This window comes from Lycium ferocissimum, chromosome 4 (genome assembly GCF_029784015.1).
Source record: "Lycium ferocissimum isolate CSIRO_LF1 chromosome 4, AGI_CSIRO_Lferr_CH_V1, whole genome shotgun sequence".
Classification (NCBI taxonomy): Eukaryota; Viridiplantae; Streptophyta; class Magnoliopsida; order Solanales; family Solanaceae; genus Lycium; species Lycium ferocissimum.
In genome coordinates, this window is record NC_081345.1 from 8,648,514 (window position 1) to 8,674,200 (window position 25,687).

General features: G+C 33.1%; 2 protein-coding genes across 3 annotated transcripts; one reads left to right on the forward strand and one right to left on the reverse strand.

Moving 5' to 3' along the window:
• The first annotated feature begins 7,762 nt into the window (after window positions 1-7,762).
• LOC132051505 (aspartic proteinase 36-like) lies at window positions 7,763-18,138 on the forward strand. The gene is made up of 10 exons (XM_059442613.1): window positions 7,763-8,270; window positions 11,453-11,582; window positions 11,712-11,959; window positions 12,782-13,006; window positions 14,461-14,617; window positions 14,716-14,783; window positions 14,867-14,957; window positions 15,542-15,614; window positions 16,092-16,163; window positions 17,721-18,138. The coding sequence occupies exons 1-10, from the start codon at window positions 8,017-8,019 to the stop codon at window positions 17,870-17,872; spliced, it is 1,470 nt and encodes a 489-aa protein (XP_059298596.1). The 5' UTR covers window positions 7,763-8,016; the 3' UTR covers window positions 17,873-18,138.
• Window positions 18,139-20,432: 2,294 nt separating this feature from the next.
• Window positions 20,433-24,509, reverse strand: LOC132051506 (probable protein phosphatase 2C 33). Of its 2 annotated transcripts, none has more exons than XM_059442615.1 (5): window positions 24,066-24,509; window positions 22,627-23,016; window positions 22,423-22,540; window positions 21,189-21,412; window positions 20,433-21,033 (listed from the first exon to the last, which is right to left on the reverse strand). In XM_059442615.1, exons 1-5 carry the CDS (start codon window positions 24,318-24,320, stop codon window positions 20,686-20,688), a joined length of 1,335 nt encoding a protein of 444 aa, XP_059298598.1. In that variant the 5' UTR covers window positions 24,321-24,509; the 3' UTR covers window positions 20,433-20,685. The 2 variants fall into 2 exon arrangements, with proteins under 2 accessions (XP_059298598.1, XP_059298597.1); XM_059442614.1 differs by having other exon boundaries at window positions 20,433-21,103.
• Window positions 24,510-25,687: the final 1,178 nt, after the last annotated feature.

Sequence of the window (25,687 nt, forward strand, 5' to 3'; positions counted from 1 at the left end):
TTTCTTTTCCTTCTCTTTCTTTTGTTAGGGTTTAACTACTTCTTTTTCTTTTTTTTTTTTTTACGATAAGTCGTTTGAAACACACTTTATTTTAATCAAAAACCAACTAGCAATTTGTCTGTGGTATTATCTATTGAAACACACTTCCGGTTTGGCTAAGCTTATATTTCCCTCAAAAATACTTACTAGGCCTATTCATTTTTTAATTCATGCTAAAATGAATAATTTCTTTCCTAATTTAAAAATAAATTCACTTTATAAAATAATTTACAGCCACATAAATATTCAACACTTATTTTGAACCACAAATTTCAAAAGTCTTCACTCTTTCTTAAATGTCGTGCCCAGTCAAATGAGTTCACATAAATTGAAATGGAGGGGGTATTTTTTAATAAGTGTTTATTTTAAAAAACTAAGGTGTTTGGCCAAGTTTTGAGAGAAAATAAGAAGCATTTTCTCAGAAGCTAAAAATATATTTTTTGACCAAAAACACTTTTGAAAAAAAATACACTTAGAAGCACTTTTTAAAAGCTTGGTCAAACACTAATTGCTGCTTAAAAGTACTTTTTAAATTAATTGGTCAAACACAAACTCCTTTTGGCCAAAAGTAATTTTTTTGAAAAGTACTTTTGAAAAAAATATTTTCTAAAATAAATTGATTTTAGAAGCTTGGCTAAACAGGCTATTAAACTATGTCCCATAAATTTATTTTTTTCATATTATTTACCGCTTTCACTAATGATTCGAATAATCTGTTAAAATATTATAAATTAAAAGGCAGCATATTTATTTTGTATTATTATGACCCCCTAATATTTATTAAAAAAAAAAAATGGCTTGTCATATCTTGTTTAACCTGGAGTCCATTTAGTCGTGACTCATTGAATAAAGAAGGTAATAACTTTCATTTTTTTCCACGGATTTCACTTCAAAGGCGCTGGGGCTTTAAATTTTGGCCCTCAAATTGCTGGTCTTTAATTTTTATCTTTCGCTTAAAAATGGTTGAATAAACTAGATATTTTGGGTTTAAACTCCCACTCAGTAAAAAAAAATAATTAAAAAAATTGCAAGGTAAGCTTCGCGACCGCTCAATAAAAAAAAACAATTTTGCAAGGTAAGCTTCGCGAAAATTCTGCCTTAAGGCAAAAGTTTGCCCTGCGAAATTTTGCAAGGCAGATTTTTCTTACTCTGCTGAAATTCTACAAAAGTTAAGCCTAAGGTCAACTTTTGCCCGAATAGGCCTAATTCTGTTATGAAATTCTGCCTTGAGAATTATTATTTTTACTGAGCTGGAGTTCGAACCCAAAACCTCAGTGTATTTTAGGCAAAGGCCATCAATTAAAAGACCACCCCCGAATAAGGGTAATCATGCAAATTGCCCAATAACTTTTAACCATCTAAGATAAGCCCTTAGTAGCAAAACTCAATTTTTTAGAGCCCGTTTGGATGCGCTTATGGCTTTAGACTTATAAGTCAAAAGTCATAAGTTAGGAATTCTAGCATATGACTTTTGATTTACTTTTGTCATTTTAACTTGAAAACAAGTCTTTAAAGCACTTTTTTATTTTACCTAAACACTACAAAAGTGCTTAAAAGCTATTTTGACTTTAAAGCACCTAAAATAAGTCAATCCAAACAGGCTCTTAATCTTATCATAAGTTGTTTTGTCTTCTTCTTCAAATCCTCCATTGGAGATTTCTCAATCCACATAAGTGTTATCATCAAGATCATTTGTTATATAAAAACTCTAGGTTCCACCTTTGAACTATATATATATATATGGCCTTCAAGAATCAAGATGGGTTAGCATTATTTTAAAAATCTTAGATTTTGGATTTAGGAAGAAACTCCCTCAAATTTGTGGTAAGCTTGTTATTCAACATATTTTGGTGAAATATTCAAGTTTTTGTTAGATATTTTGAAATCTTGAAAATAAAGAATTTAATTCCGCTTTTGAACTGGCAACATATACTAATTTGATCATGACTTTATACCTAGAACTCGAAATGCGGCGATTCAAAAGGCCGTAGAAATATAAGAAGATCACCCACAACTTTCATGTTTTATAAAATCTTAATTCTTCTGTTTACTATGTCACATATGGGACGCAATGCAAGGCAGAGTTGCTGCTTAGATTTTCTCCTTAAGAACTAGGATTAGTGGTGACCATCTAGCATCGTTTTTTTTATTCATCATGATTTAGCTTATATATATTCTTAAACTCCAGACCTTAAGTGAGTATTCCATTATGTATTTAAGGTACAAGAGACACTTGTACAAGCTAAGGAGGTCGACATGATTACTTGATTCGTTGCTTTGAGGATCTATAATCTATTTATGTTTGTTGAGCTTTAGAGACACTAAAGCTCCAAAGTTTGCACATAAACTTGACTTTTACATTTAATTTTGTTGGAGTATTGTTAATATCTTAAGCTTTAGTAAAATTTGTCTTTACTTTAATTTGTTCTCCTATTCGATTGGTTGTTGCTAGTTAGTGTCTTATTCCGCCATGTTTAATGGGGGATGAATATTTTGAGTAACTTGGAAAATTTGAATACCAGGGTACAAAATATAGTTGAGTAAATGGTATATTAAGAGTGTATTGATATCACGTGAGACAATTTTGTAAGACAAACTAACTCACCCACATATACGGATTGCTTGAGCATTATAGCATTCTTGTTAGGACTTTTATCCTTCTTGTGATAGTGACTCTGTCACTTATGTTGGGATGCCTCTTATTGTATGGATCTTGCCCCATCTTGACTTGGGATTCACATTTCATCTTAATTAAGGACCTTTATCCATATTAAGAGCTTGTCTAGATGGGCTTAAAATAAGCAGCTTATAAGCTGGAAATAGCTTATAAGCCAAAAAAAAAAAAAAAAAAATTGGGGTAGGCTAACTTACTTTTTTTTTTGGCTTATAAGCTGTTTTAGATAAGCTAAGTCAAATGGGCCGAATTATTTTTTTAGGCTTGTTTTATGCACAAAATGGCTTTAAGCTGGTTAGCCAAACACTCAAAAAAGCTAAAAACAGCTTATAAGCAACTTATAAGCCAATCCAAACAGGCTCTAAGTATGAATGGGAAAGCCACTTTCAACATGGATGAATTGGAAAGCCAATTTTAACATGGTTCTTGATTCTCTTGATTATTGAGTGACGAACCTACTTGATTTAGGACTCCAATCCTTCTTGTTAGTCGATTATGCTTGACGTAATTGCATGACATATGTGTTGGGAAAAAGGGATAAGGCACCGTTACCTCCCTGAACTATACCCGAATTTGCTACGACACACCTTACCTTTCCCAGGGTCCTATTACCCCCCTAAACTTATTTAAAACGGAATAATTACCCCCAAACGCCGATGCCCACTCTCATATGGGAGAGTGACATACACTCTCCTTGCCACATGTGTATTTATTTGTTTTCTTCTTCTTTTTTTTTTTTTTTAATTTTTTCAGCTTACGTGTCAATTTTTTTTAAAATAAAAATAAAAAACTGAATTTTCATTAAAAAAAATGAGTTTTAAAACCCGTCTTTTTTTTTTAATTTGAAAATTTGATTTTTTTTAAACCCATTTAAAAATAAAAATAAAAAACTAAAAACATGGATTAAAAAACTGAATTTTCTTTTAAAAAAAGGATAAAATTGAAAATTTGTTTTTTTTAAAAAAAAAAACCCGTTTTTGAAAAAGAAAAAAAAAGCGAAAAATGATTTTTTTTTTAAATATGGAAAAATGGATTTGTTAAAAATATGGAAAACTTGATTATTTTTTTAAAATGTCTTAAAAAATCTTGATTTTCATGATTTCATTTTCTTAGGACACTTTTATTTTTCAAATAAAATCCGGAAAAGTGTTTTTCTTGCCAAAATGTGAAAAAAAGCTGAATTTTTATAAAATTTTGAAAAAATTAATTATTTTCTTAACATGTGGAAAACCCGTTTTTAAAACTAAATGTGGAAGACTAGATTTATTTTCAAATTTTTAAGAAAATGCATTCTTAAGAAAAAAAAAATTAAGTTTTCCCCTTTTTTATGTTTCTCACTCTCTCAAAGAGAGTGAAACACACTCTCTTTGCCACATCGGCATTTAGTAATTATTCCGTTTTAAATAAGTTTAGGGGGTAATAGGGCCCAAGGAAAGGTAAGGTGTGTCGTAACAAATTCGAGTATAGTTCAGGGGGGTAATGGTGCCTTATCCCTTGGGAAAAATTAATTAATTTGTGGACTTTCTTTGATTAGCTTTGGAAAGCTTCTTAACATTTGGGATTTGGAATATTGATATCTTGAAGGACTTTATGGTTTGATAGTTGATTCTCTTGAAACAATTGTATCTTCATTAAGTATTTAATACGCTCATTTGCAGAACTTATTTCTTGTACTTCTTACATAGCTTACTTGTTAATACGAACTGTGATTTGTATGTTTTAGTTCGATATGATATATTTATGCTTTATATGAGAATTGGAGAATTTAATGGCTTCAAGCTCAAAGTTTAAGTGCCACTAAACTTTTTGTTTAGCGATAGTTTCTTATTATCATAGATGATGTATTGGGATAAACTTGAGGATGATTATTTGAAGTATGCTATTTAAAAGCATAGATAAAAATCACATGTGCTTGAGCACATATTTTTGTAGACTTTTGGGGACTTGTACATGATCCATATGACACACTTAGATATGTACTTTTGAATGAAAATTGGGTCATGATGTTAATATTTTGTAACTTGATTTTGGTGAATGATTTGACTATTTTGGGAGCGTCCATGCTTAAGTATTGTAATATTTTACTCTTTTAAAGCAGGTTTGGTTGTATGTTTCAGGCAAAAGTTGGGTGGTTTTGTCGGTTTATGGAAATTGAGTGAATAAATCATATTTCATGTTTTTTTTTTTTAAAAAAAAAAAAATACATTTATGACCAAATATACTTTTCAAATATGACCAAACACAACTCCATCTTCAACTCCTACTTCAAAAATTCCAAATAAAGTAACAAAAATGTTTAATTTTTGTGGCTAACGCCTAGTTAAATGCCGAAAGTGGACCAATTCAAACTAAATGTCAACCCCTCTGAATGTATGATGAGCATAGGGGTGGCAAATGAGCCGTTTGGGCTGAAGTTAGGTGGGTCAAGATGGGCTGCATCAATAGATGGACAAGTGCCCAAACTTGCCTAAAGCTTGTTTGGGCTAAAATGAGTTGTGTCAAGATGGGCTAAATGATGGGTCAAAACCCAATCCGCCCAACTTAACCCACTTTTAAACATTTTGAAAAACTAAAAATATCGATATTTTTTAATTGCAAATATTCTCTCGCTCATACTTTTCCGAATAAATGTGTTCTGAAAATCAAATCTAAATACATTTTGGATATACGAAAAACTCAAACATAAGATTTCACTCAAGATAATAAAGATATTCACTGTAAATATTTCCTCATAAGTTGTCCCAACACATAAATTCTATTCGAAATGATTTTAACTTTGTTATCCAAAAAGTCAATAAAAAATAAAATTTTATTTAAAGAAATAAACAATGATTTTGTCAGATTCCTATCTTTTACCTCTTTGTCTTATTTATATATTTCTATGATTATATCGTACATAACTAAGAGCGGCAAATGGGCCGGTCGAATATGGATGAGTTGAAAATGGGTTAAATAAAAACGGATAAGCTTAGACTCTTAAGCAAAATAAAAGATTTTAAAAAATTATTAAACAAAGAGTTAATCATGTTCTATAGCCTTTACACTTCTGAGCGAAGGACAGTTGATGAGTCAATTTGGGCTCATTTGATGGATCAGTTTAAGCTGATGGTTTGTGATAAGCCAACTTGGGCTGACCCAAATCAGTCCATCTTTAAAATTAGGGAAAAGGATATTGTGTGTCCAACCGGCCCAAACTAATCCCACATTTGGCCAATGTTTGGGCTTAATGTCACCAAAAGTCCACTCGGCCCAAACTAATTCCACCCTGTAGCTGAGCGGTTGAAAGCCCACGCCTAACGTCTTTATTTCCATTAAGCTAAGGGAAAATGACAGAATTAGGGTTTCCATCATCGACGTCTTCTCTTTTCAACATAACTGAAAGGGGTTTCTTCATTATCTCCTATTTTTAAGCTCGATTATGTTCGAAATTGACACGTTCTCTTCAGATAACAATGCCTATTTCCATTAAGTTGTATCTATTTTGTATATATACACATTTTATTGTTTATATTTTGCATATTGTTTGTATAGTGAACTTTGTTGTATGTATAAAACTTGAAACTAGTTTGATGTGCTCATGTATTGTGTGGTTGAGAATCTGAACCAGAGGCTATTCCTTTTTCAGACACACACACAAGATGTGTATATAAATTGTATATTTTCTCTATATATACACAATTTTGTATATATAGTGTATATTTTGAACCTGCTCTATACAGGGCATTGTACTGATACATATTTTATACGAAAATGATACATATTATATACAAAAATGATACAATTTTCTATTCTATACAAGGCACTGTGTTGATACATATTATATACACAAATAATACATATTATATAAAATGATACAGTTTTCTATTCTATACAGGGTACTGTGCTGATACATATATATACACAAATGATACATATTATATACAAAAATGATACATACCTTAGTGATTCATATTTTATACAGTTTCTATACATTACAGATAGGTACTGATACATATTTTATACACAAATGATACATATTATAAACAAAAATGATTTTTACGGTTGTTGTTTAGGTGTTATATAGGTTGAAGTTTCCATGTTTAAGAGTGATTGAAGGAGGAAATCGCCTCAGAGTCTTTTGCGTTTGGGTTTTTACTTGAAAATTACCTTATTTAAGTTTTGGCTAACAGATGAGATTTGTTTAATGGCTACATTTTGGGTTTGGGGAAACTTGGGCCAACGGGTGGGTTTAATTTGGGCCGAACAGCCAGTTCTTTTCCCTTAAAATTACTCTAGCCCAAACCTATTAAATTCTGAGCAGGTTAAATGGATTTTGGCTAGTTTTGCCACCCGTAGGTGAGCACAAGAGAATGTAAAGCATACAACTAGGGGTGGGCATGGCTCGGTATTTGAAACTTCTAATGACGGTAATTTCGGTTTCTAAAAATACTATACCATTACCGTACCAAATTAATTCGGTATGGTTTGGTATTTTAAAGTTCTGTTTCGGTATTTTACTTTACAGTAAATCACATACATAGTTTGTCCGACTTCGACTTACATATATTCATATCGTGGAGAATTATGACTTCCACTACTTAAGAAACGTCTCAATTATTATGTACTAAACACCTTACATATGTAAAAATATTTAAAGGAAGTACAAACAGTCCCCTTCATAAATCAATTACACAAAAAAGACATTTAAATCAAGATAGAGTAGTCAAAGTTCCAACGTTTAAACAATTAGTTTTCTAATAACACTAGTTTATATATTTGTTAGTGTTATAATACTAAGATATATGAATTGTATATGTAATTATATACTTCGGTAAGGTATTCGGTATTTTGATATTTTCTTTATAAATACCGAATACCATACTGAATTCCAAACTTTTTAAAAATGCATTCAAATACCATAATACCCCGACATACAACAACAACGCGACAAAGCTATATATTTTTGTATAAACGCACGTGTAGAGAAAGAGAATGCCATTGGAAAATTTCGAAGAATTGTTGGTACTCATGAAAAAAGGGAAACTCAAGGTATTTCAACTCTCCATTTGTCATTTCCTTGTTAATTCCTCTCTCTGTCTCTCGTTTGGTTTTACTACCCCTTGCTTCCATTTTCCCTTTGGTCTCTCTCTTTACCCCTTCCCCTCATTCAGCCCACCCCATCTGAGGCCACACCCACAAACGAAAAAGAAAAAAACATATACTAACGCTCTAAAGATTCATTCATACATACATACATACATACATACATTGTACAGAAATACATTCACGTTAGGATATCTATATACAATATTGTTGTTGTTGTAATGGTGAAGATAATGGATCTAAGGAGAAACGGGTACTTGAATATTCTTTTTTTGTTGGTTTTGTTGGGTGGTCATGCACATGTGAAGGGGGAAAATGTGGTGTTTAATGTGGAGCACAAATATGGTGGGCTACGTGGTTATAATTTGAAACAACTTAAAGCCCATGATGTCCAGCGTCATGGCAGAATGCTCGCCGCAGCCGCAGCCGCAGCCGACTTCCAATTGGGTGGCAACGGCAGTCCAACCGGTGCAGCGTTAGTTCTTCAATCCCCACTACGTTCCCTTGTCCTATCACATTGGAATTTAATTTACTCCGTCCCAATTTATAATAAGACGATCATTTCATAGGAGTCAAACAACCCTTCTTTTCGCTGCTTTTCTCCCCATTCTTTTTCAGATATTTGAATTACTATTAACTATGCAGACTTTATACATAGTTTCTAAATATGTAAATTTTATTATAAATTTATATTTAAAATTGAGTCAAAGAAAAAGTTATTTGACTCCCTAAACTGATCAACATAAATTGGGACGGAGGGAGTATATCTTATATTAGTGATGATCACAAAAACAATATTTTAAAGGCATAATGGTAAAAAAAAAAAACACGGAGTTGATTCCTTGGATGGTCACCCAAGTTTAGAGAATTTTCTATAAAAGTCACTTTTGTTTCATTTAGGACAAAAAAGTCATTCAAGTATCACTATTTTCCTAAAAAAATATTAAACACCTCAAAAGCCCCCTTCTATCCTAGGTTGCATGCCACGTCATTAGAGCCCCATATCTTTTAATAATAGACTTATTTAATTCAACAAACTCATTTAATCAAATTCATAGTTCATATCTAATCAAATATGACCCGGTTAAAAAGTGGCAAAAGAATAAACTAGCATGTAATCTAAATGAATTAGAATTAAAAGAGAGAATTTTTTTAAATCCATAGATAAGTATTAAAATTTAAAATTAAAATATAAAAAATTGTTTAGAGCTTTAGTTTAATATATTGCTAGGTATTAACATGATTAACATGACAAGTTGGAATATCTATATCATAACATGAAATAAATTAAGAATATATTATATTTCATATAAGACTAATAATATAATATTTCAAAATAAAAAAAAGAGTTATAATATAATATTTCAAAATAAGTATTATAGTAATGAAAATTCTATACCTTTTGCATGAGAAATAAAAAGACCTCGATGGTATGAAAATGAAAATGCAAAAAATTGCACACTACATATATAAGAATAGATAGCTAAAAAAAAAGAGAAAAAAATTACACTAAATTTATTTTTTAAATATACGATTTAATCAGATTTTTTAAAAGTTAAACCAATACGTATGTAATTTTTGTGTTATCTATGTAATTATATTTTATTGTGGAAAGAATATGTTGTTTAATGTGGAAAAAAATATGCTATTTAAAAAACTTGAATTTGAATAGAAAGATTAAATTACTTGAACTTTAATTTAAATTGAAAGATAATACATTTGAATGAGATTAAAAAGAATTTAGATTTGAAAAAGTGGCTTAATAAAAAGTATGGTTTGATTCTTTTGCCGCTTTTTAACCATGTGATATTTAATTGGGTACAAATATGAATTTGATTAAATGAGTTTGATGAGTTAAATATGTCTATTATTAAAATTAAAAAATGAGGCTTTAGTGACATGGTATGCCAACTAGGAGAGAAGTAGGCTTTTGAGGCGTTTAGGTACTTTTTGAGGAATATGGTAATACTTGAGTGACCTTATTGTCCTAAATAAAATAAAAGTGACTTTTGTGGGAAATTTTCTAAATTTGAGTGACCATCCAAGGAATTAACTCAAAAAACACATGTGAAGTACTTTATCTTTTTTTTTTTTTTTTTTGCAAGTTTTACACGCCAACTATAAGTTGTTCCCTTTTCATAACTGAACTATCACCGTATATGTATAATTTAGGTAGGAAAAAAGGGAGCTGATAATTGGGGGTGTGAAACTCGCGGAAAAGTGACCATCAACTCATACTCCTTCTGTTTCAATTTACGTGAACCTATTTTCGTATTAGTCTGTGTAAAAAAGAATGACCATTTTCTATATTTGGAAACAATTTACCTTTATGCAATGATCTATAGCTACACAAAATATCTATGACTCATTTAACACCACAAGTTTAAAAGTCTTTCCTTATTTCTTAAACTCCGTACCCAGTCAAATGTGTTCACATATAAATTGAAACCGAGTAGTATTTAAATAATATTTCCTCCGTTTCAATTTGTTTGTTTGGTTTTGACATAGAGTTTAAGAAGGTAAAAAAGATTTTTAAATCTTGTGGTCTTAAATTAAATTAAAGATATATAGAAGGTACCAAAATGCTCATTTATCTTATAGTTTAAACATGTCACGTAGAAAATTGGAATTAAAGAGTTGTCAAATAAACAAGATATTCTTTTTTAAACGAACTAAAAAGAAAAGTAAGACAAATCATTGAAGGAGGGAGTACTTGCTAGTTAAAAAGTGAGTACTTTTTGTTTAATCACCGTGTAGTTCAACTCCAAACTAACGAGAATTATGTGTAGGCCGCAGCAAAAGAAAAAATGCTTCATACAAAAGAGTTTCTCTATTTTTAGGAGAGATCTCATTGTCCCACCATATTCTTTGGTGGTGTTATATAGCCAACAAATTGAGTTGAAAGTTTATAATTTGAATAGTTCAATAAATACTTCTTTTCGGACTAATTCCATGGATACCTATTAATTCCTATCAGATAGATAGATACGTATCGAGTAATTCTATCCATCAAGGTTTAAGATTTGAATGGATAGTAAGAAATCACCTAATGCTCTTTTGCCTCTGCTAATAACTAAATCTGAATTTTCAACCCACTTCATTGACCAGTAGACCATACCGATTGGTGCTTGAATAGTTTAATAAACACTTCTATGAGATTTTTCAACTTGTAAAGATGTATAGAATAAAGTGGACCAGAATTTCGGGACGTCCCAAAGAAAAACAGGAGCGAGTACTTCTTATATCTCTTACTTTCTTCATGTTGGGACAAATTGTTTTGTTTGTATTGAAAAGAATAATATCGTTGACTTAGGTCTGTAGATCCAGTCAGGCATCAGCGTTTCTGCTTATTTGATTAACCTGTTTAAAGAAGAATAGCTGTAACTCCTTTTTAAAATTTTTAAGGAATTTTTTTTTTTAGAGAAAATGTTTTCTAAGAAGTTTGAACATGTGCAGCTTTTTTGTTCATCCCTTTTTCTTTAGTAACTTCTTTCTTTGACTAAGTAAGTTTAAGAGAAGATTTTACTATGTTTAAAGAAAAAAGTGTTGACAGATATAGGGAATAAATTGGGGTAGTATTGGTGGAAGAGTCGGGGTTGAGAATTTGGTATGCTTTCACTGTGAATATTTATTTAGCTCATAGAATAAGGAATGCAGGCTGTATTTCACTAAGATTGCAATCGGGACACCTTCAAAGGACTATCATGTTCAGGTCGATACTGGAAGCGACCTTTTATGGGTAAACTGTGCAGACTGTAACAGATGTCCTACAGAAAGTAAACTCGGGGTATGATCCCTCTTCCAATTTATGCTTCAAATTGCCTTTCTTCGGTTCAGAAGAATGGAACCATTTAAGCATTTTAAATTTGTTGAACAAATTATTCAGTTATTTGTCTTTTGAACTTTCTTGTAACAGATCGAGTTGACACAATATAACTTACAAGCGTCAACAAGTGGGAAATCTATTACCTGTGAGCAAGATGTTTGCACTGCTATGTTCGACGCAACCAGCTCAGACTGCAAGGTGGGAAAGCCCTGTGAATATATGGTTACTTATGGAGATGGAAGCTCAACTGGAGGATACTTTGTAAAGGATAACATTTATTTAGATCAAGTCTCCGGAGACTATAAAACATCACCCCTGCAGGGAAACATAGCATTTGGGTAAGTCTACTCCTAATTGTTACTTCAAATTCTATCTATCTATACAGGTTTTTGCCAAGTAATATGATGCATGGACTCAAATGAATAATCTAGTTTCAGTTTTTGATTTGTTATTATCTCCATGGATTCGTTGGTGATAATCTTTTCTTTATTTAGTCAGTCCTTCACTACCTTATTTTTCAATATCGTTGAACTTGTCAATAGCGTGATCGTTTACTCAGTTGCACTAAAAACAGAATCTGTTATATATTTGTGTCGTAGTGAAGCTTAGTTGTAGCATATGAGAGTATGAGTTCAAGTAATACTCTATGCCATGTGGAAAGTAGATGTTTGATCACGAAATCAGTTATGATTGTTAGGTTTCAAACGTTTCTTGAGTTGGATAACTGCAGAATGTAGGTGTTGAAGATATTATGTTTCAGCTGTACCATCCGAAATGAAGTTGTATGAATTGGTGAAGCATAATAAAGTTGCTTCTCCAGATCACAATATTAATAATAATGTTGCTTCTCCAGATCACAATATTAAGCTTTCATCTTCTTTACTATTTCACAGGGAAGCTTGCTAACAGCTGAAATTGGTCTTTGTTTCTCCTGAATATCTCTATGCCAATAATTTATGTCCTGGTAGACATTTTAACTACGTACTTCCGATCTTTACTTTCGTCATTCTATGACTGGTTGTCCTTGTCCTGTTTTCTTATGTATATTTGAATGCCCTTGTGGTAGATGTAAAATAATGGTAGTCATATTATAGCCTGCATAGGCAACTAGTTCATGTTGTGTAAGTGTGTTTATATTACCTGTTTTTGATCCAAGATAGGTGCTCGTCTAAACAAAATGGAGACCTAGGTACATCAACTAATGCAGTTGATGGGATAATTGGTTTTGGAGCAGCAAACATGTCCGTCATCTCACAGCTAGCTGCTGCTGGAACCGTGAAAAAAATGTTTGCACATTGCCTGGACGGAGTTAAGGGAGGTGGTATATTTGCTATTGGACAAGTAGTTGAGCCAAAAGTTAATTCAGTTCCATTACTCGCAAATCGGTATGTACTTTTACTCCACCATCCTCCACACACACACACACAGAGAGAAAAAAAAAAAAAAAAAAAAAAAAGAAGGAAAAAGAATGAAGAAATAAGACATGCAGACAGAAAAATAATTTGTAGCTAACTTTGTTGTGCAACTGAATTTATTTTCCTCTTCTGCACCTTATAAATTAGAAAGGATTTCAACTACTGCAAGGATCTCAACTACTGCACTGAAAATCACTCTGCTACCTTTGCCTCCTAAATTATCTATAGTCAGTTCCAAAGACTGTTAATCAAAATTCTGTAATTGCTGATGTATGTCAGATGAATTGAAACTATTGTTATACCTCCTGCATCCTAATTTAGATGATGAGTTCTATTCGGGGTGTGCCAAAAATATATTTCAGTGCTCACTTCTTTCAAGAATTAAAATCTAATTAAATAGGTCTAATTTAATAATGAAGTGCTCTTCTCCTGATCAGTCTAAGTTATCAACTCATACTTGATATGTTTTTCCTACTCTTATCAATGTATTAAACATGTTAAATTATCTGATTAAGCTTTGCCTTCTTCAAATGCATCACATTAATGAGACAGAGGAAGTTCTATTTTTAGTCTAATTGCTAATACTAGCACTCTCTTATTCAAACACTAATAGGATACAAATACTAATACATATTCCTAGCAACTCAAATAACCTCTGTCCAGAAAAGCTGTGCATCTGGAAAGTGCAAAATAAACGGTAGAAGACTCGACGTTCTCCCTTTACAACTAAAACTAAGCAAGCCTATTAAATTTACACAATTTATCGAGTTAACTTTTCCTTGATTATACTTTACAGACTTCATTACAGAAATTTAGATGAAATCAAATTATTGCTGAATTAGGAGGCAGTTCCATATCCTTTAGTATTTGTTTTTCTCCTGTCGGATATGCTTCTTTGGTGCTAAAGCCATGAAGTTCTTTCTTCGAGAATAGCAAAACCTAAAAAGTTTCATCAGTCCTAGTTTTCCTCTTTCCCATTGTTGTCCACAGCATATGCTCCATTTTTGTGTATCTGCTTGATCAATAACTCTCATATCACTTATGCGCTAAAACTTTTTAGTTATGTACGTTTAACTGTCAGAGGAGTTTCTTTGCGCTACAGTAGTATGGTAGTCCCGCTATCAAAGTATGTGAGAGAAGGGAAGGAGTGAATTGTATGCAGAGGCAGAGCCAGGATTTGAAGTTTGTGGGTTCGGGGTTCTAATATTTTAAAGTTACGGGGTTCTAAATTAATAATTTGTACATATTTGACAAAAAAATTAATACAAATATATGGTTCGGACCAAAGCTACTGGGTTCGGCCGAACCCACATTCGAAGGGCTAGCTCCCCACTGATTGTATGTATATTTATTTGCTAAAAAGGGAGAACTGATTACCAGATGATAAATGCTTGATTGAACTGAAATGGTTCTCTCCTCTTTAGGGCACATTATACTGTTTCTCTGATGGATATTGAGGTCGGTGGTGAAGTTGTAAACATTCCGACTTCCATCTTTCAGTCGAAGTCTAAAGCAATAATTGACAGCGGAACAACCTTAGTATATCTTCCAAGGAAGGCCTATAATGCTCTCATGAACAAGGTAATCTAGAAACTGCTAAATACATTTATCTCTCTGAGCATACATGGTTCTTTTATTTGTCCCTTACTGCTTGAGTTTTGCATTCTCTGCTCCTATAGCTTATGGAAAAGCAACAATTGAAACCTTCTCGTGATGGGGACTTCGACTGCTTTATGTACAAGGGAAGGTAAGGTTCTGATAAATCACGTTAGTTTCAAAATTTATTTCCACTGTTATCAACCTAATTTTGGTCCTAATCTGCTGGTGCAGTGTTGACGACGGTTTCCCACCTGTAACATTTCAGTTTATGGGAAATCTTTCTTTAACAGCCTATCCCCATGATTATCTTTTTGAAGTTCATGTAAGTAATCCAACTATGCACTCTCTCTTTATTTGATTACATTATTCTTAACATATCCCAAAAAATAAGAAAAAAGATAATCACATGATCTTGTTTTTGCAAATGTGTGCTGAAGAGAGGTGGGGGACGGATTATATTGTTTCTACGTGATTGCTTGGGTTTACACGATAAACCCATTTAATACTTTAACAACGTGGATATAAGCATGAGCATAATAAACAAAACACGACGATGCAATAAATGCACACTTGAATCATTTATTGTGTCAACCCATTACCTCCAGCAGTATATATCTGCATGTGTTTGTCCCGTTATGATTTTTTTGCTTACTGCATTCTTTTTCTGCATGTATTTGTCTAACCACTAGATTTTTCTTACTTGAAGATTTAATTCTGTCTTATTCATTTTGTGCTTTCTGTACTAAAACTAGGACAGGGTAGGTCCTAATGAATGTTGACAGCTTTTGCTATTAGGCTGCAGGGGAAGGCAACATGATACATGTTTTTTGTAGCTTAGATGACATATGAAGTAAAAGTCTCGTTTGTTGTTAATCGTTTTCTCAGTTTCTCTGGTTAAATTTTCAGGACAATGAATGGTGTATCGGTTGGCAGGAGGGAACGCCGGGAAAGGATGGAGATGAAATTTTTCTGTTAGGAGGTATCACTTTACCCTCTCCTACTTTGCCCATATAACTTCTAAAGTAATCTTAGAATTTTAACTAGGCTAGATTAAGAAGAAAAAAATAATAATTCTGACTATGTTACTGAACTTAATGGAACTTCACCTTGTTTTAGAGACCTAGCTTTGTTTTAGACACCTAGCTTGGGTCAATATTTTTTCCCTTTTACAAATCCTTTTTATTGATGAACCCTCGAAGGGTAATTTTGCAAGGAAGTTTAATAGTCAGAGATATCCTTTCCACACCTGCGGCAAAAGTGAATTCAATATATAAATTTCATAATTAGCATCTCATTCTTCTCTAACTGTATTTTTAGATATTTCTCCATTCTTTTGTAAAAGTACAGAATTATGTGGCAAATGTGCAGCTTGTCATAATTGAGCTCAAGTTGGTACAATATTTTATAGACATTTTTGGTGGCATATTTATGTTAAATTTTGAATTTTTTGATGCAGATCTTCTGTTATCAAACAAGCTTGTTCTGTATGATCTTGAAAAAAAGACCATTGGTTGGACTCAATATGACTGTGAGTATCACTTTCATACTTATTTGGATGGATTTTCTTGCTTTACTTTCTTCTATAGTGTATTGAATAAAACTTGTTGTCTGAACAAGTATTATTATTCTCATCTATGCATTTGATGGCATTTATCTTGTGAACTCGATTGGCTTTCTGTCCTTGATGTTTGTTGTGTCTATAGAATTTTAGTGGTTGTGTTGCTCTTTGCTGAATTCTTTTTGAATTTATACTTGATGGAATGAACTGATGTTAGTCTTGATGGTTGGTTAGAACCCTTTTAGAAAAGGCTTTAAGTTATATACAATGACAATGTAAAGATTTTTTACCCTATCAATTTAGTTTAACTAGTGATGGTAAGTCAGCTACCATTTTATTGAGGTTATCACTTGATGCTTATTATATTATCTTGTAAGTGACCTAGTTGTGTATATACATCAGCAGTGCACAGAAATTAAAAAGTTAAAGAAATGGACTAGTGCAATCATCAAAGTCAATTTGCAAAAAAGACAATCAAAATCACACGAACTGTCTAGTTAGGTGTTCTACTTGATGCTCTGTTACAGTCTTTGTTTTCCCTTAATAACCTATATTAATCGTATCAGAGGGAACTCTTTCACATAATACCATGTTCACAGTTCATTGGCCTACTCATCTAGATGTTAATACAGGCATATCCTTTGGTGCTGCATTCTGTGAATTTAGATAACTTTTCAATTAGTGATTCCATTTTCGTTTTGATGTTTACTTGATAGTGTATTGTTTTGCTAAAATCGTTTCTGGTCATCTAGTCAGTAGCCTTGTTCATTATTTTTTCCAAAATCGAGTTATATCTGGAGGATGCCACTTATTCAGAAAAGGAAAAGAGATTTTTGAGAAATACATGTTAGATAGAAATGTTAATCAGTGCCATGTTCATACTCTCTCCGTCCCATATTACTTGTTCACATTACTAAAAATATATGTCCCGAATTATTCCCTCCGTCCCATATTACTAAAAATATATGTCCTAAATTACTTGTCAATTTACAAAACCAAGATAGAATTAATTAAATATTTTCTATCTTACCCTAATATTAAGTGTCCTTGAAAATAATCAATATTAATTAGAGTACAATTTATTATAATGATAAGGGTAAGGTAATAAAACTACACATTTTATTTATGATTTCTTGAGGGACGTGTAAAGGGGAAAGTGGATAAGTAATATGGGATGAAGGGAGTACTTATCAATTTACAAAATCAAAATAGAATTAATTAAATATTTCTCATCTTACACTTAATATTAAGTGTTCTTGAAAATAATCAATATTGGTTAGAATACAATTTATTGTAGATAGATATGGCTAAGGCTATAAAGATACACCTTTTATTTATGATTTTTTGAGAGGCGTGTATAAGGGAAAGTGAACAAGTAATATGGAACGGAAGGAGTAGAAGTTTTCTTTTTTGTTGATTTCGGAAATGCATGTTAGATAGAAACGTTAACCATTGCAATGTTCATAGTTTTACTGAAGAGTGAGAATTTTTCCCTTATAAGGTTTTCCTTTTGTTTGTTGATTTCAGGCTCTTCAAACATTAAGGTGAAAGATGAAACCTCTGGAAATGTGTATACAGTGGGTGCTCACAAGATTTCATCAGCATCTACTTTGGATTCAAGAATGGCTTTTACATTCTTCTTCTCCATTATCGCTTTCCTATGCTATTTGTTGAAATGAGAACCATCACAAAAACTGTACCCATGTTACATACAACATTTGAAGGTTTCAGCATGATTTTTTATTCTTAAAAAGGAAATCGGTTTTTGTGAAACTTTACATCAGCAGATTTTCTTCTCTGCTTATATAGGAACCATTCGCAAACGCTAGTGTCAAATATTTCTTCTCTTTTTTCCTTATTTTTATGTTCCTTTTCTTTTTTAATGTGATACAGGATACAGATAGACAGTGGATATTAAGTAAAGTAAGCTTCATATTTTTTCGGATGGTTCGCATTCATCATTTTGTTTCAGTGTAGAGGTGGCAATTTGAGCTCATATTTAGAAAATTAGCCATTTCTTACCGTGTTAGTGAGTTAGTCAAAACCATATTTCGAATGAGTAAATATGAAATTGATCTCTCTTTAACCCATAAAAGTATGGGTATCCATATAAAAACACACTAGACCCAATAGCAACTAATTTTGAAAATGAGAAATTTCTTTCTTACCTCGCACCCCAACCCTTACCCCACCACTCACTCCGCCATGCCCCCCTACCCCCACACACTTTTTTTTTTTAATTTCATATACTTTATTTTTCTTTTATAAAAAGGAGAAATTTTTTTCTTACCTCCCACTCCGATCCCTACCCCCAACCCCACCCCCACCCCCACCATAACCCCTCCACCCCCCGCCCAACCAAAAAAAAATAAATTCAATTTCATATATTTTACCTTTATAAAATTTTATAAAAAATGAAAAAAAAAAAAAAATTCTTACCCCCACCCCTTCACGACACCCCCCCCCCCCCCCACAAATTTAAATTTCAAATATAAAAAATTAAAAAAAATTCTTACCCCCACCCCACCTCTCCCCCCCCCCCCCCAAAAAAAATTAATTTCAAATATTTTACTTTTATAAAAGTTTTAAAAAAAATGGAAAAAAAAAATCCTTACCCCCCGCCCCACCCCCTCCATGACCCCACCCCAAATTTATTTTCATATATATTACTTATATAAAAAATTTATAAATAATGGAAAAGAATTTCTGATCCCCCACCCCCTCGCCTACCTCCACCCCACCCCCAAAAAAATCAATTTCATATAATTTACTTCTATAAAAAATAATTAAAAAATGAAAAAAAAAAAATCTTACCCGCACCCCACCCCACCCCCTCCACCACCCCCACCCCCACGCCTCACCCCTCACCCCTCACCCCTGAAATTTATATGAAAAAATTAATTTAACTTGACAAAAGAAAAAAAAATTATAAACATACACTTGAAATAATATTACATTTGTATAATATGGGTTAACCCATAACCAACTCAGCCATTTATCACCCAACCCATATTTACCCACATAAAATATGGGCGGTTTGAAAACCAACCCATTTTTGTTCAAACCATTTTCAACCAAACCAAAGCCAACCAAACCCACCCATTTGCCACCCCTATTTCAGTGTGAATTAGTGTATCCATCTTTGTACGAGTATTGTGCCCTGTTTGTTTTTGCTAGTCACCTTGGCCCCTTTTTCTCACTCTTTTGGTGGTTTGTTCAACTCGCCAAAAAATCACAATAAAAAAATTTGTTCTTGCCGAGAGAGTAGCATCGAAAACATCTTTATTTGAGGATGAGTTTCCTACTCTGATAGCATCTCTGAACAGCCAAGGGCAGAGGCAGAGGGCTCCGGGGGGGGGGGGGGGGTGTTGAAACCCCCTTAGTTGAAAAATTATACTACGTAACTAGGAAAATATGAATTTTTTCACATATAAATAAGTAACTGAATTCCTTTGGCATAATTCTTTTTTTTGAATCTTCTTATTTGAATTCCTGGTTTCGCCACTGTAACGGCAGGTACCCACCCTTACCAACTGGACATGGGAAAATTGAAAAATATTTTCCTCCGCACCGAATACAACCTTCATCTCCAACTTCCAGAGGAGCATATCCCATAAAAGAGTAGGAAACAGGGTTTACTAAAGGGAGTAAATTTAGAAGTAAAAGTTGAAACCTATAGCAAAAAGAGGCAAATGCAACCCTCTACTTCTCCAACCACCCTTTCAAAAGAAAAGAGTAAGGTGAGGTGAGGCAGGGTGGAATTGGTGATCACTGTCAATTAGAATGTGGACTCTTGAGATAGAAATATTGTATTTTGTAAATAATGGAAGAAAATATGTTGGTCCGTGAGTTAAAGAATCATCCAAAAGATTCGAGGATGCTAAAGAAACTTTTGGTGCACCAGTTAACATTAGTTTTCTTAAACCTCTCAGATAGACTCCTAGCTACCACTTGATAATAACATTGAGAAAAAAATAAAATACAAGATCCAACCCCATAAATCCAGAGAAGCATGTCACTTGCTACGCATTCTTTATTGTTTAGCTTTTAACAAGTATAAAAATTAGTAAGACTAAGTGTTTGGTGGGAGAGAGAGAGCAATGAAAATCTATCTGCATGTTGAACCAAAAGGCTGGAAGAGGCTGCATTGCCAGTTGCCACACATTATTATCAATAACAACAATAATAATATTAATAACAAATGGCGCAACACATTTGAGATATGACAAAAAGAGAAGCTAGAAAACCAAGGACGAAGAAGACTGCGACTTGGATTATGCAAAATTCAAGTTCCTACCTACACTAAAGAAGAGGATGATTCCCAGACACGCTAATATATAGGCTGCGGACATGACACCTCTCCGGACCACAGAAATGAATATTTTTCAGTTTTCTTTTCCTCAGTAATGAAATTAAGCATATAAAGAGATGGACAAGGCAAAACAAACTGAAATATCATTTAAACAATAAATTCAGAGTTGGATAGGAAAGTTCACCCTCTATTTTGATTTGCTTCCTCCGGCAGCTCTCTTTTCTTCATAGTCAGGAACAAACCTTGGCAATGCCAATAATGTGTTGGCCCGAGAAACCCCATTAAGCGCAGACCATGCATTCTCCTCCTCTGAAAGCACCTCCTCTCGATCTGAAACTTCCTCGTTTTCTTTTTCTGAAACTTCATCGCCTTCTGGAACAGTCTTATCATGTTTTTTTGTACCGCAAGCGGTGGACGAGACAATTGAGTTTGAATCAAGGAAGAGGCAAACAACAGCACAATCATCAACTTTAGAAGTTGAGTATTTGGTCCTCCAGCCTCGTACAGCTGCTTCAACCAGTGATCTAGCTGCAAATGAACGGAGTGAAGCTGAAGCCACAATATTTATCACTTCCTCATTTGAAAGCACATCCCAAATCTGTCACAGTCATCAAGTAAATTTTTGACGTGGAGATAATATAAATATATATGTATTGATAAAAAAAATACGAATAAACTCATACTCCATCTGTTGCCAGAACAATGAACTGATCATTTTCTGTTAAAGGTCTATATGAAATTTCTGGGACAGAAATAAGGCCAAAATCTTTCAGGCAAAAATCTCCAAATGCGCGTGCCATGGCTAGTCCAGGAGAGTTACTGCTCGGCAACCACACTCTTGCAACCTCTGGTTCATTGCGAAGGGCAAACACGCGCCCTTTACATTTGCGAATCCTCTCTGCCTCCTCTGTAAGTTTAGTTAAACAGAAAAGTATAGTAGGATGAGCCATCACTAGCATTGTTCGAGTCAACAATGCAAAAACAGATTCTACTTTCAAGAATACAATGTAGAATGCTTCAGTTTTAATGAACATAAGCATTTCCTGAAGAAAACATCTATCACTTCATCTCTAAATTCATCCACCTATAAAACGACTGTGTAAAAATTAAGCATCTCATTGGTCAAAATTAATTTCAATAAGTTTTGAATCGTAAAAATAGATCTCTCTAATCCTTCTTTTCCTTCTCTTTCTCATACCATCCAAATCCAACTGTACTGCATGCAATCTAGTTTACATGATTATGTTGTCATAAACAATACAAGTAATTGAAATCCATTGCTCATGGTAAAGAGAATGTAATTTGTACATTTCTCAAGTTATCAATCTAAATCTGCAAAATTTCAAGAAGGGAAGAACCGTCTCTTGATACTTCAAATTATCTAAATGAATGTGCATAACCAATTTGACTCTCCATGAGATACAAAAGATGGTGATTTAGTAAACGGGACTAGACAAAGAAACAGAGCAAAGCGAAGAAAAAATTTCCATTTGAATAGCGGACCTGCTTAACCAGTCCCGTTACAATGAGCCTATACCATTATCGATGAGACTACAATCTTTCTATAATATTTCAATCAACAAACTGAAGACATTCAGCTTCTGACTAAGTCCATTTGTTTCAAATGAGGATGAAAGGGGGAAAAAAGAGGAAGAAGATTGCGAGCCAAACAGAGGCATAATCGTTTAACGGTTCTGATTTTTGCCCAACTAAATGGCATCGATCAATGTCGATGGCTATTGGCTACGTAATTGCATTATTGCGACCTCATAGACAAGTGATAAGAACTGACATGAGAATTAGGGCCAGTCGACTAGGCAGCAATACGTTATCATAAAGCTGAGGATAAATCATAATTTCATGAATTGTTTAACGCAATAATGAAATTCAGAAAGCAGCATGCAGGGTTATATGCACCTGGTAGATTAGGCTTAAGATCTACTGTCAATTGTACTGCCATCAAAGAACCATCCTTATCTTTCATAGCCAGTACAGCTCTAGAATCTCCAACATTTCCAATTACAAGATCCTGACCCTGCAGGAAAAAAAAAAAGTTACAGGTTTACTATCAGAATAACATAGCACAAATGTAGCAAGGTCCTTCTGAATTTGTTAAAGGACCTGCTTAACAAGCGTTACTGCTGTTGTCCCACTACAGAAGCAATTGATATTGTTATAACTGCTCAGTTCTCTATCCATAAACTTATAAGCCTTCAGAAATGAGTCCTTTAATGTCTGAAAGACCTCCGGGTGCTTTTCAGTGTCTTCAACATCAATTGAAACCTTTGACTCCTCATCAGCAGATATAAAGGAAGCATCCTCAGAGTTTAGACTGCTCTGAGTATTTGGACTATTCTCTCTTACATAGTCGTCATCTTTTATATTATCTTCCCACTCTGCTCTTAGCTTTAAAGGAAGAGAATCTCTGACTCGCTTTGCAACAAAATGACCATAAGGACCATGGCCATCAAAAACGCCACAGAAAATTGTATCTGTTCTCGAAACAAAATTCTGAAATATTTATTACAATGAAAAATTAGGAAATGCTTTCTAACATGTATATTGAGACAAAAATGTGATCAAGGGAAAACACTACAAACGATATCTGATAAAGGATGAATAAATCCTAACTTGGCTCAGATAAAATAAAACAAAATGAAAAAGAGCGTCAGAGGGGAAACACATCATATAACTAAAAAACTATATTAAGTAACGGGCTGACACATAAAAAGACAAAATAAAGAAAGAAGATTCCAAAGGGAAATGTTTTCTTCTTAATCCTGTCGAGAGAGTAAAGCCATAAATAGTCTATCCAGGAAGAGCATTCAGTTGTGGCCAAGCGTATTCCTATACTGGTTTCTTCCACGGATGTGAACATGCAACAAAAATGAACCTAAAGTATCTATTTAGATTTCCTACACATTCTCAGCAAGCTGTGTATTTATCCATGCCTGAGAAGCTAAGTTACTCGGACTCTCCTAAAATGTCACCGGATGCATGTCGGATCCCTCGAAAATAGTGTATTTTTGGAGGATCCGACACGGGTACGGCAACACTTTCTAAGAGTCCGAGTAACTTAGCTGAGAAGAGTACCTAAAATTTGACTTATAAGACCTTCCACCAAAATGTTAGTTCTAGGTTCTAATGAATCGATCTTTTTTTTTTTTAATTAGTAATAAAACTAAAGGGTGAGAGAACTGGTAGAGCAAGTATGAATACCTTAAAGTTGCATTCCCAAATTCACAAAAGCGAAAATTTGAAAAGAAAAGTAGAAGAAGGAGCTGAAACAAATGTGACATTATAACCACTCATACAATCAGATGGTCACATGTAGATTCAGGTAAATTAAGCACATCAACATAATCCTCTAATAACTATACAAGCTGAAACAAAAACAACCATCATTAGGCACCAATACTGTGATACAATGTTAACTATCATAACTTAACCCCTAGAAGTTTTACAGTAGCCATGATGGATGCATTTGTCGTTGCTCATGCAAATTAAACACCTATTGATCATTATTTTACAACAATAATGAGCTGAGGAAATTGACTAACCTCCCAAACAATCATGGCATCTTGATTAGGTCCTTTTTTGCCCTGCTGAGTGAAGAGTGAAGCCACTTCACTTGATCCATTCAAGAACATACGCCCAGGAATCCCTTGCAGCTGTTCTTCCTTCCTATAATCAAACGAAGAATTCCTCAAACCACCCAGCCTATTTTTCGAGCTCCTCCTCTTTGTAGTTCTAGTTGTAGATACCGGAGATCCGGGGACAGGGCTCCTGCTTTCTAACGAAAAGCAGGAGCCCATCCATAGCAAAATATTCAATAAGCACCCCACAACAGCAAAACGATCACGATCACACCTCCTATTTTCCGCGTTTGGATCCGTTACAACCCTTTTTAATAATATCCTTCTACACACTTCAATATCCAATATCCAATCCTCCACTCAATCCAACAAATTCACCATTAATGAACTTTTGACAATGTTTGAAAGGTTATATGTAAAAGAATAGTATATGAAATAATTATTCACGAATATTAAGAATGAAATTATGATAACAGCAACACCTCTTATTTTCCGGTTTGTATTCGTTACAACCCTTTTCAATAATATCCTTCTAAACACTTCAATATCCAATATCCAATCCTCCAGTCAATCCAACAAATTCATTCACTATTTTCAACCACACAAAAAATCCAATAAGCACAATGACAAACCCAGTCCACTTTAACAGTCACTCAAAAATGTTTCAATAAACTTTTGACAATCTCTGATAACGATATTAAGAATGGAATTATGACAGGAAAAATAATATTTACTAACTTTAACTCCAAGTTCTCCCTCCCAACAACTAAAAGAGGAATAAATAAAGAGTAAAGAGTAGATCTATTAACATCACTCCCTTTGTTCAATATTTAATAACAATAGCCCAATTAATACCTTAAATCTTCATATTCCCACTCTAAAACTAAATATAAGGTACAATTTATTTTAAATAAATAACCCACTCCGAGCTAAAGTGAATTAAGTAAAATACCAGGATAGAGTTGAGCTCCAAAGCAACAAAGAATGAAAAATGGTAACTGCAAAATTGAGTGGTATGCAAATAAAGAAAAATGACAAAGAGAGAATATAGATAGCAAAAACAGCTACTCGTTTTTGGGATAGTAATTCGTTACATACATTTTTCCTTGTATAACGATTCTGTACGTATAGTATATAATACCCACACACAGACAGAGAGGAAAAGTGCTTGAGTTCGTACTATACGTCTTATTGGAAATATGAATTTATGCAATATATGTCCTTTTTTTCACCTTCTCATTACTATTTTATTTCCTTATTTATCCGTTACAATAAAATGATAGTATCTTTTTATATTTAAAATAATTTAACTTTATATTTTTAATTTTACTTTTAATAGCACAATTTTTTATAGTTCCAAAATGTCATGGCATATTTTTTTATAATTTTAGTTTTTTACTCTCTCTGTATAATTGTGATAGTTTTCGCTTCTCGATATTCAAACTGCAAGAAAAGTTTTGACCAATATTTTAAGATGTATTTCTTTTACCAAATTGATATGAGAAAAGTTACAACTTGTAGTACTTTTCATGTCGTTTTAAAATATATAAATTTTAATTTTACAATATTGAGTTAATCTAATTCAA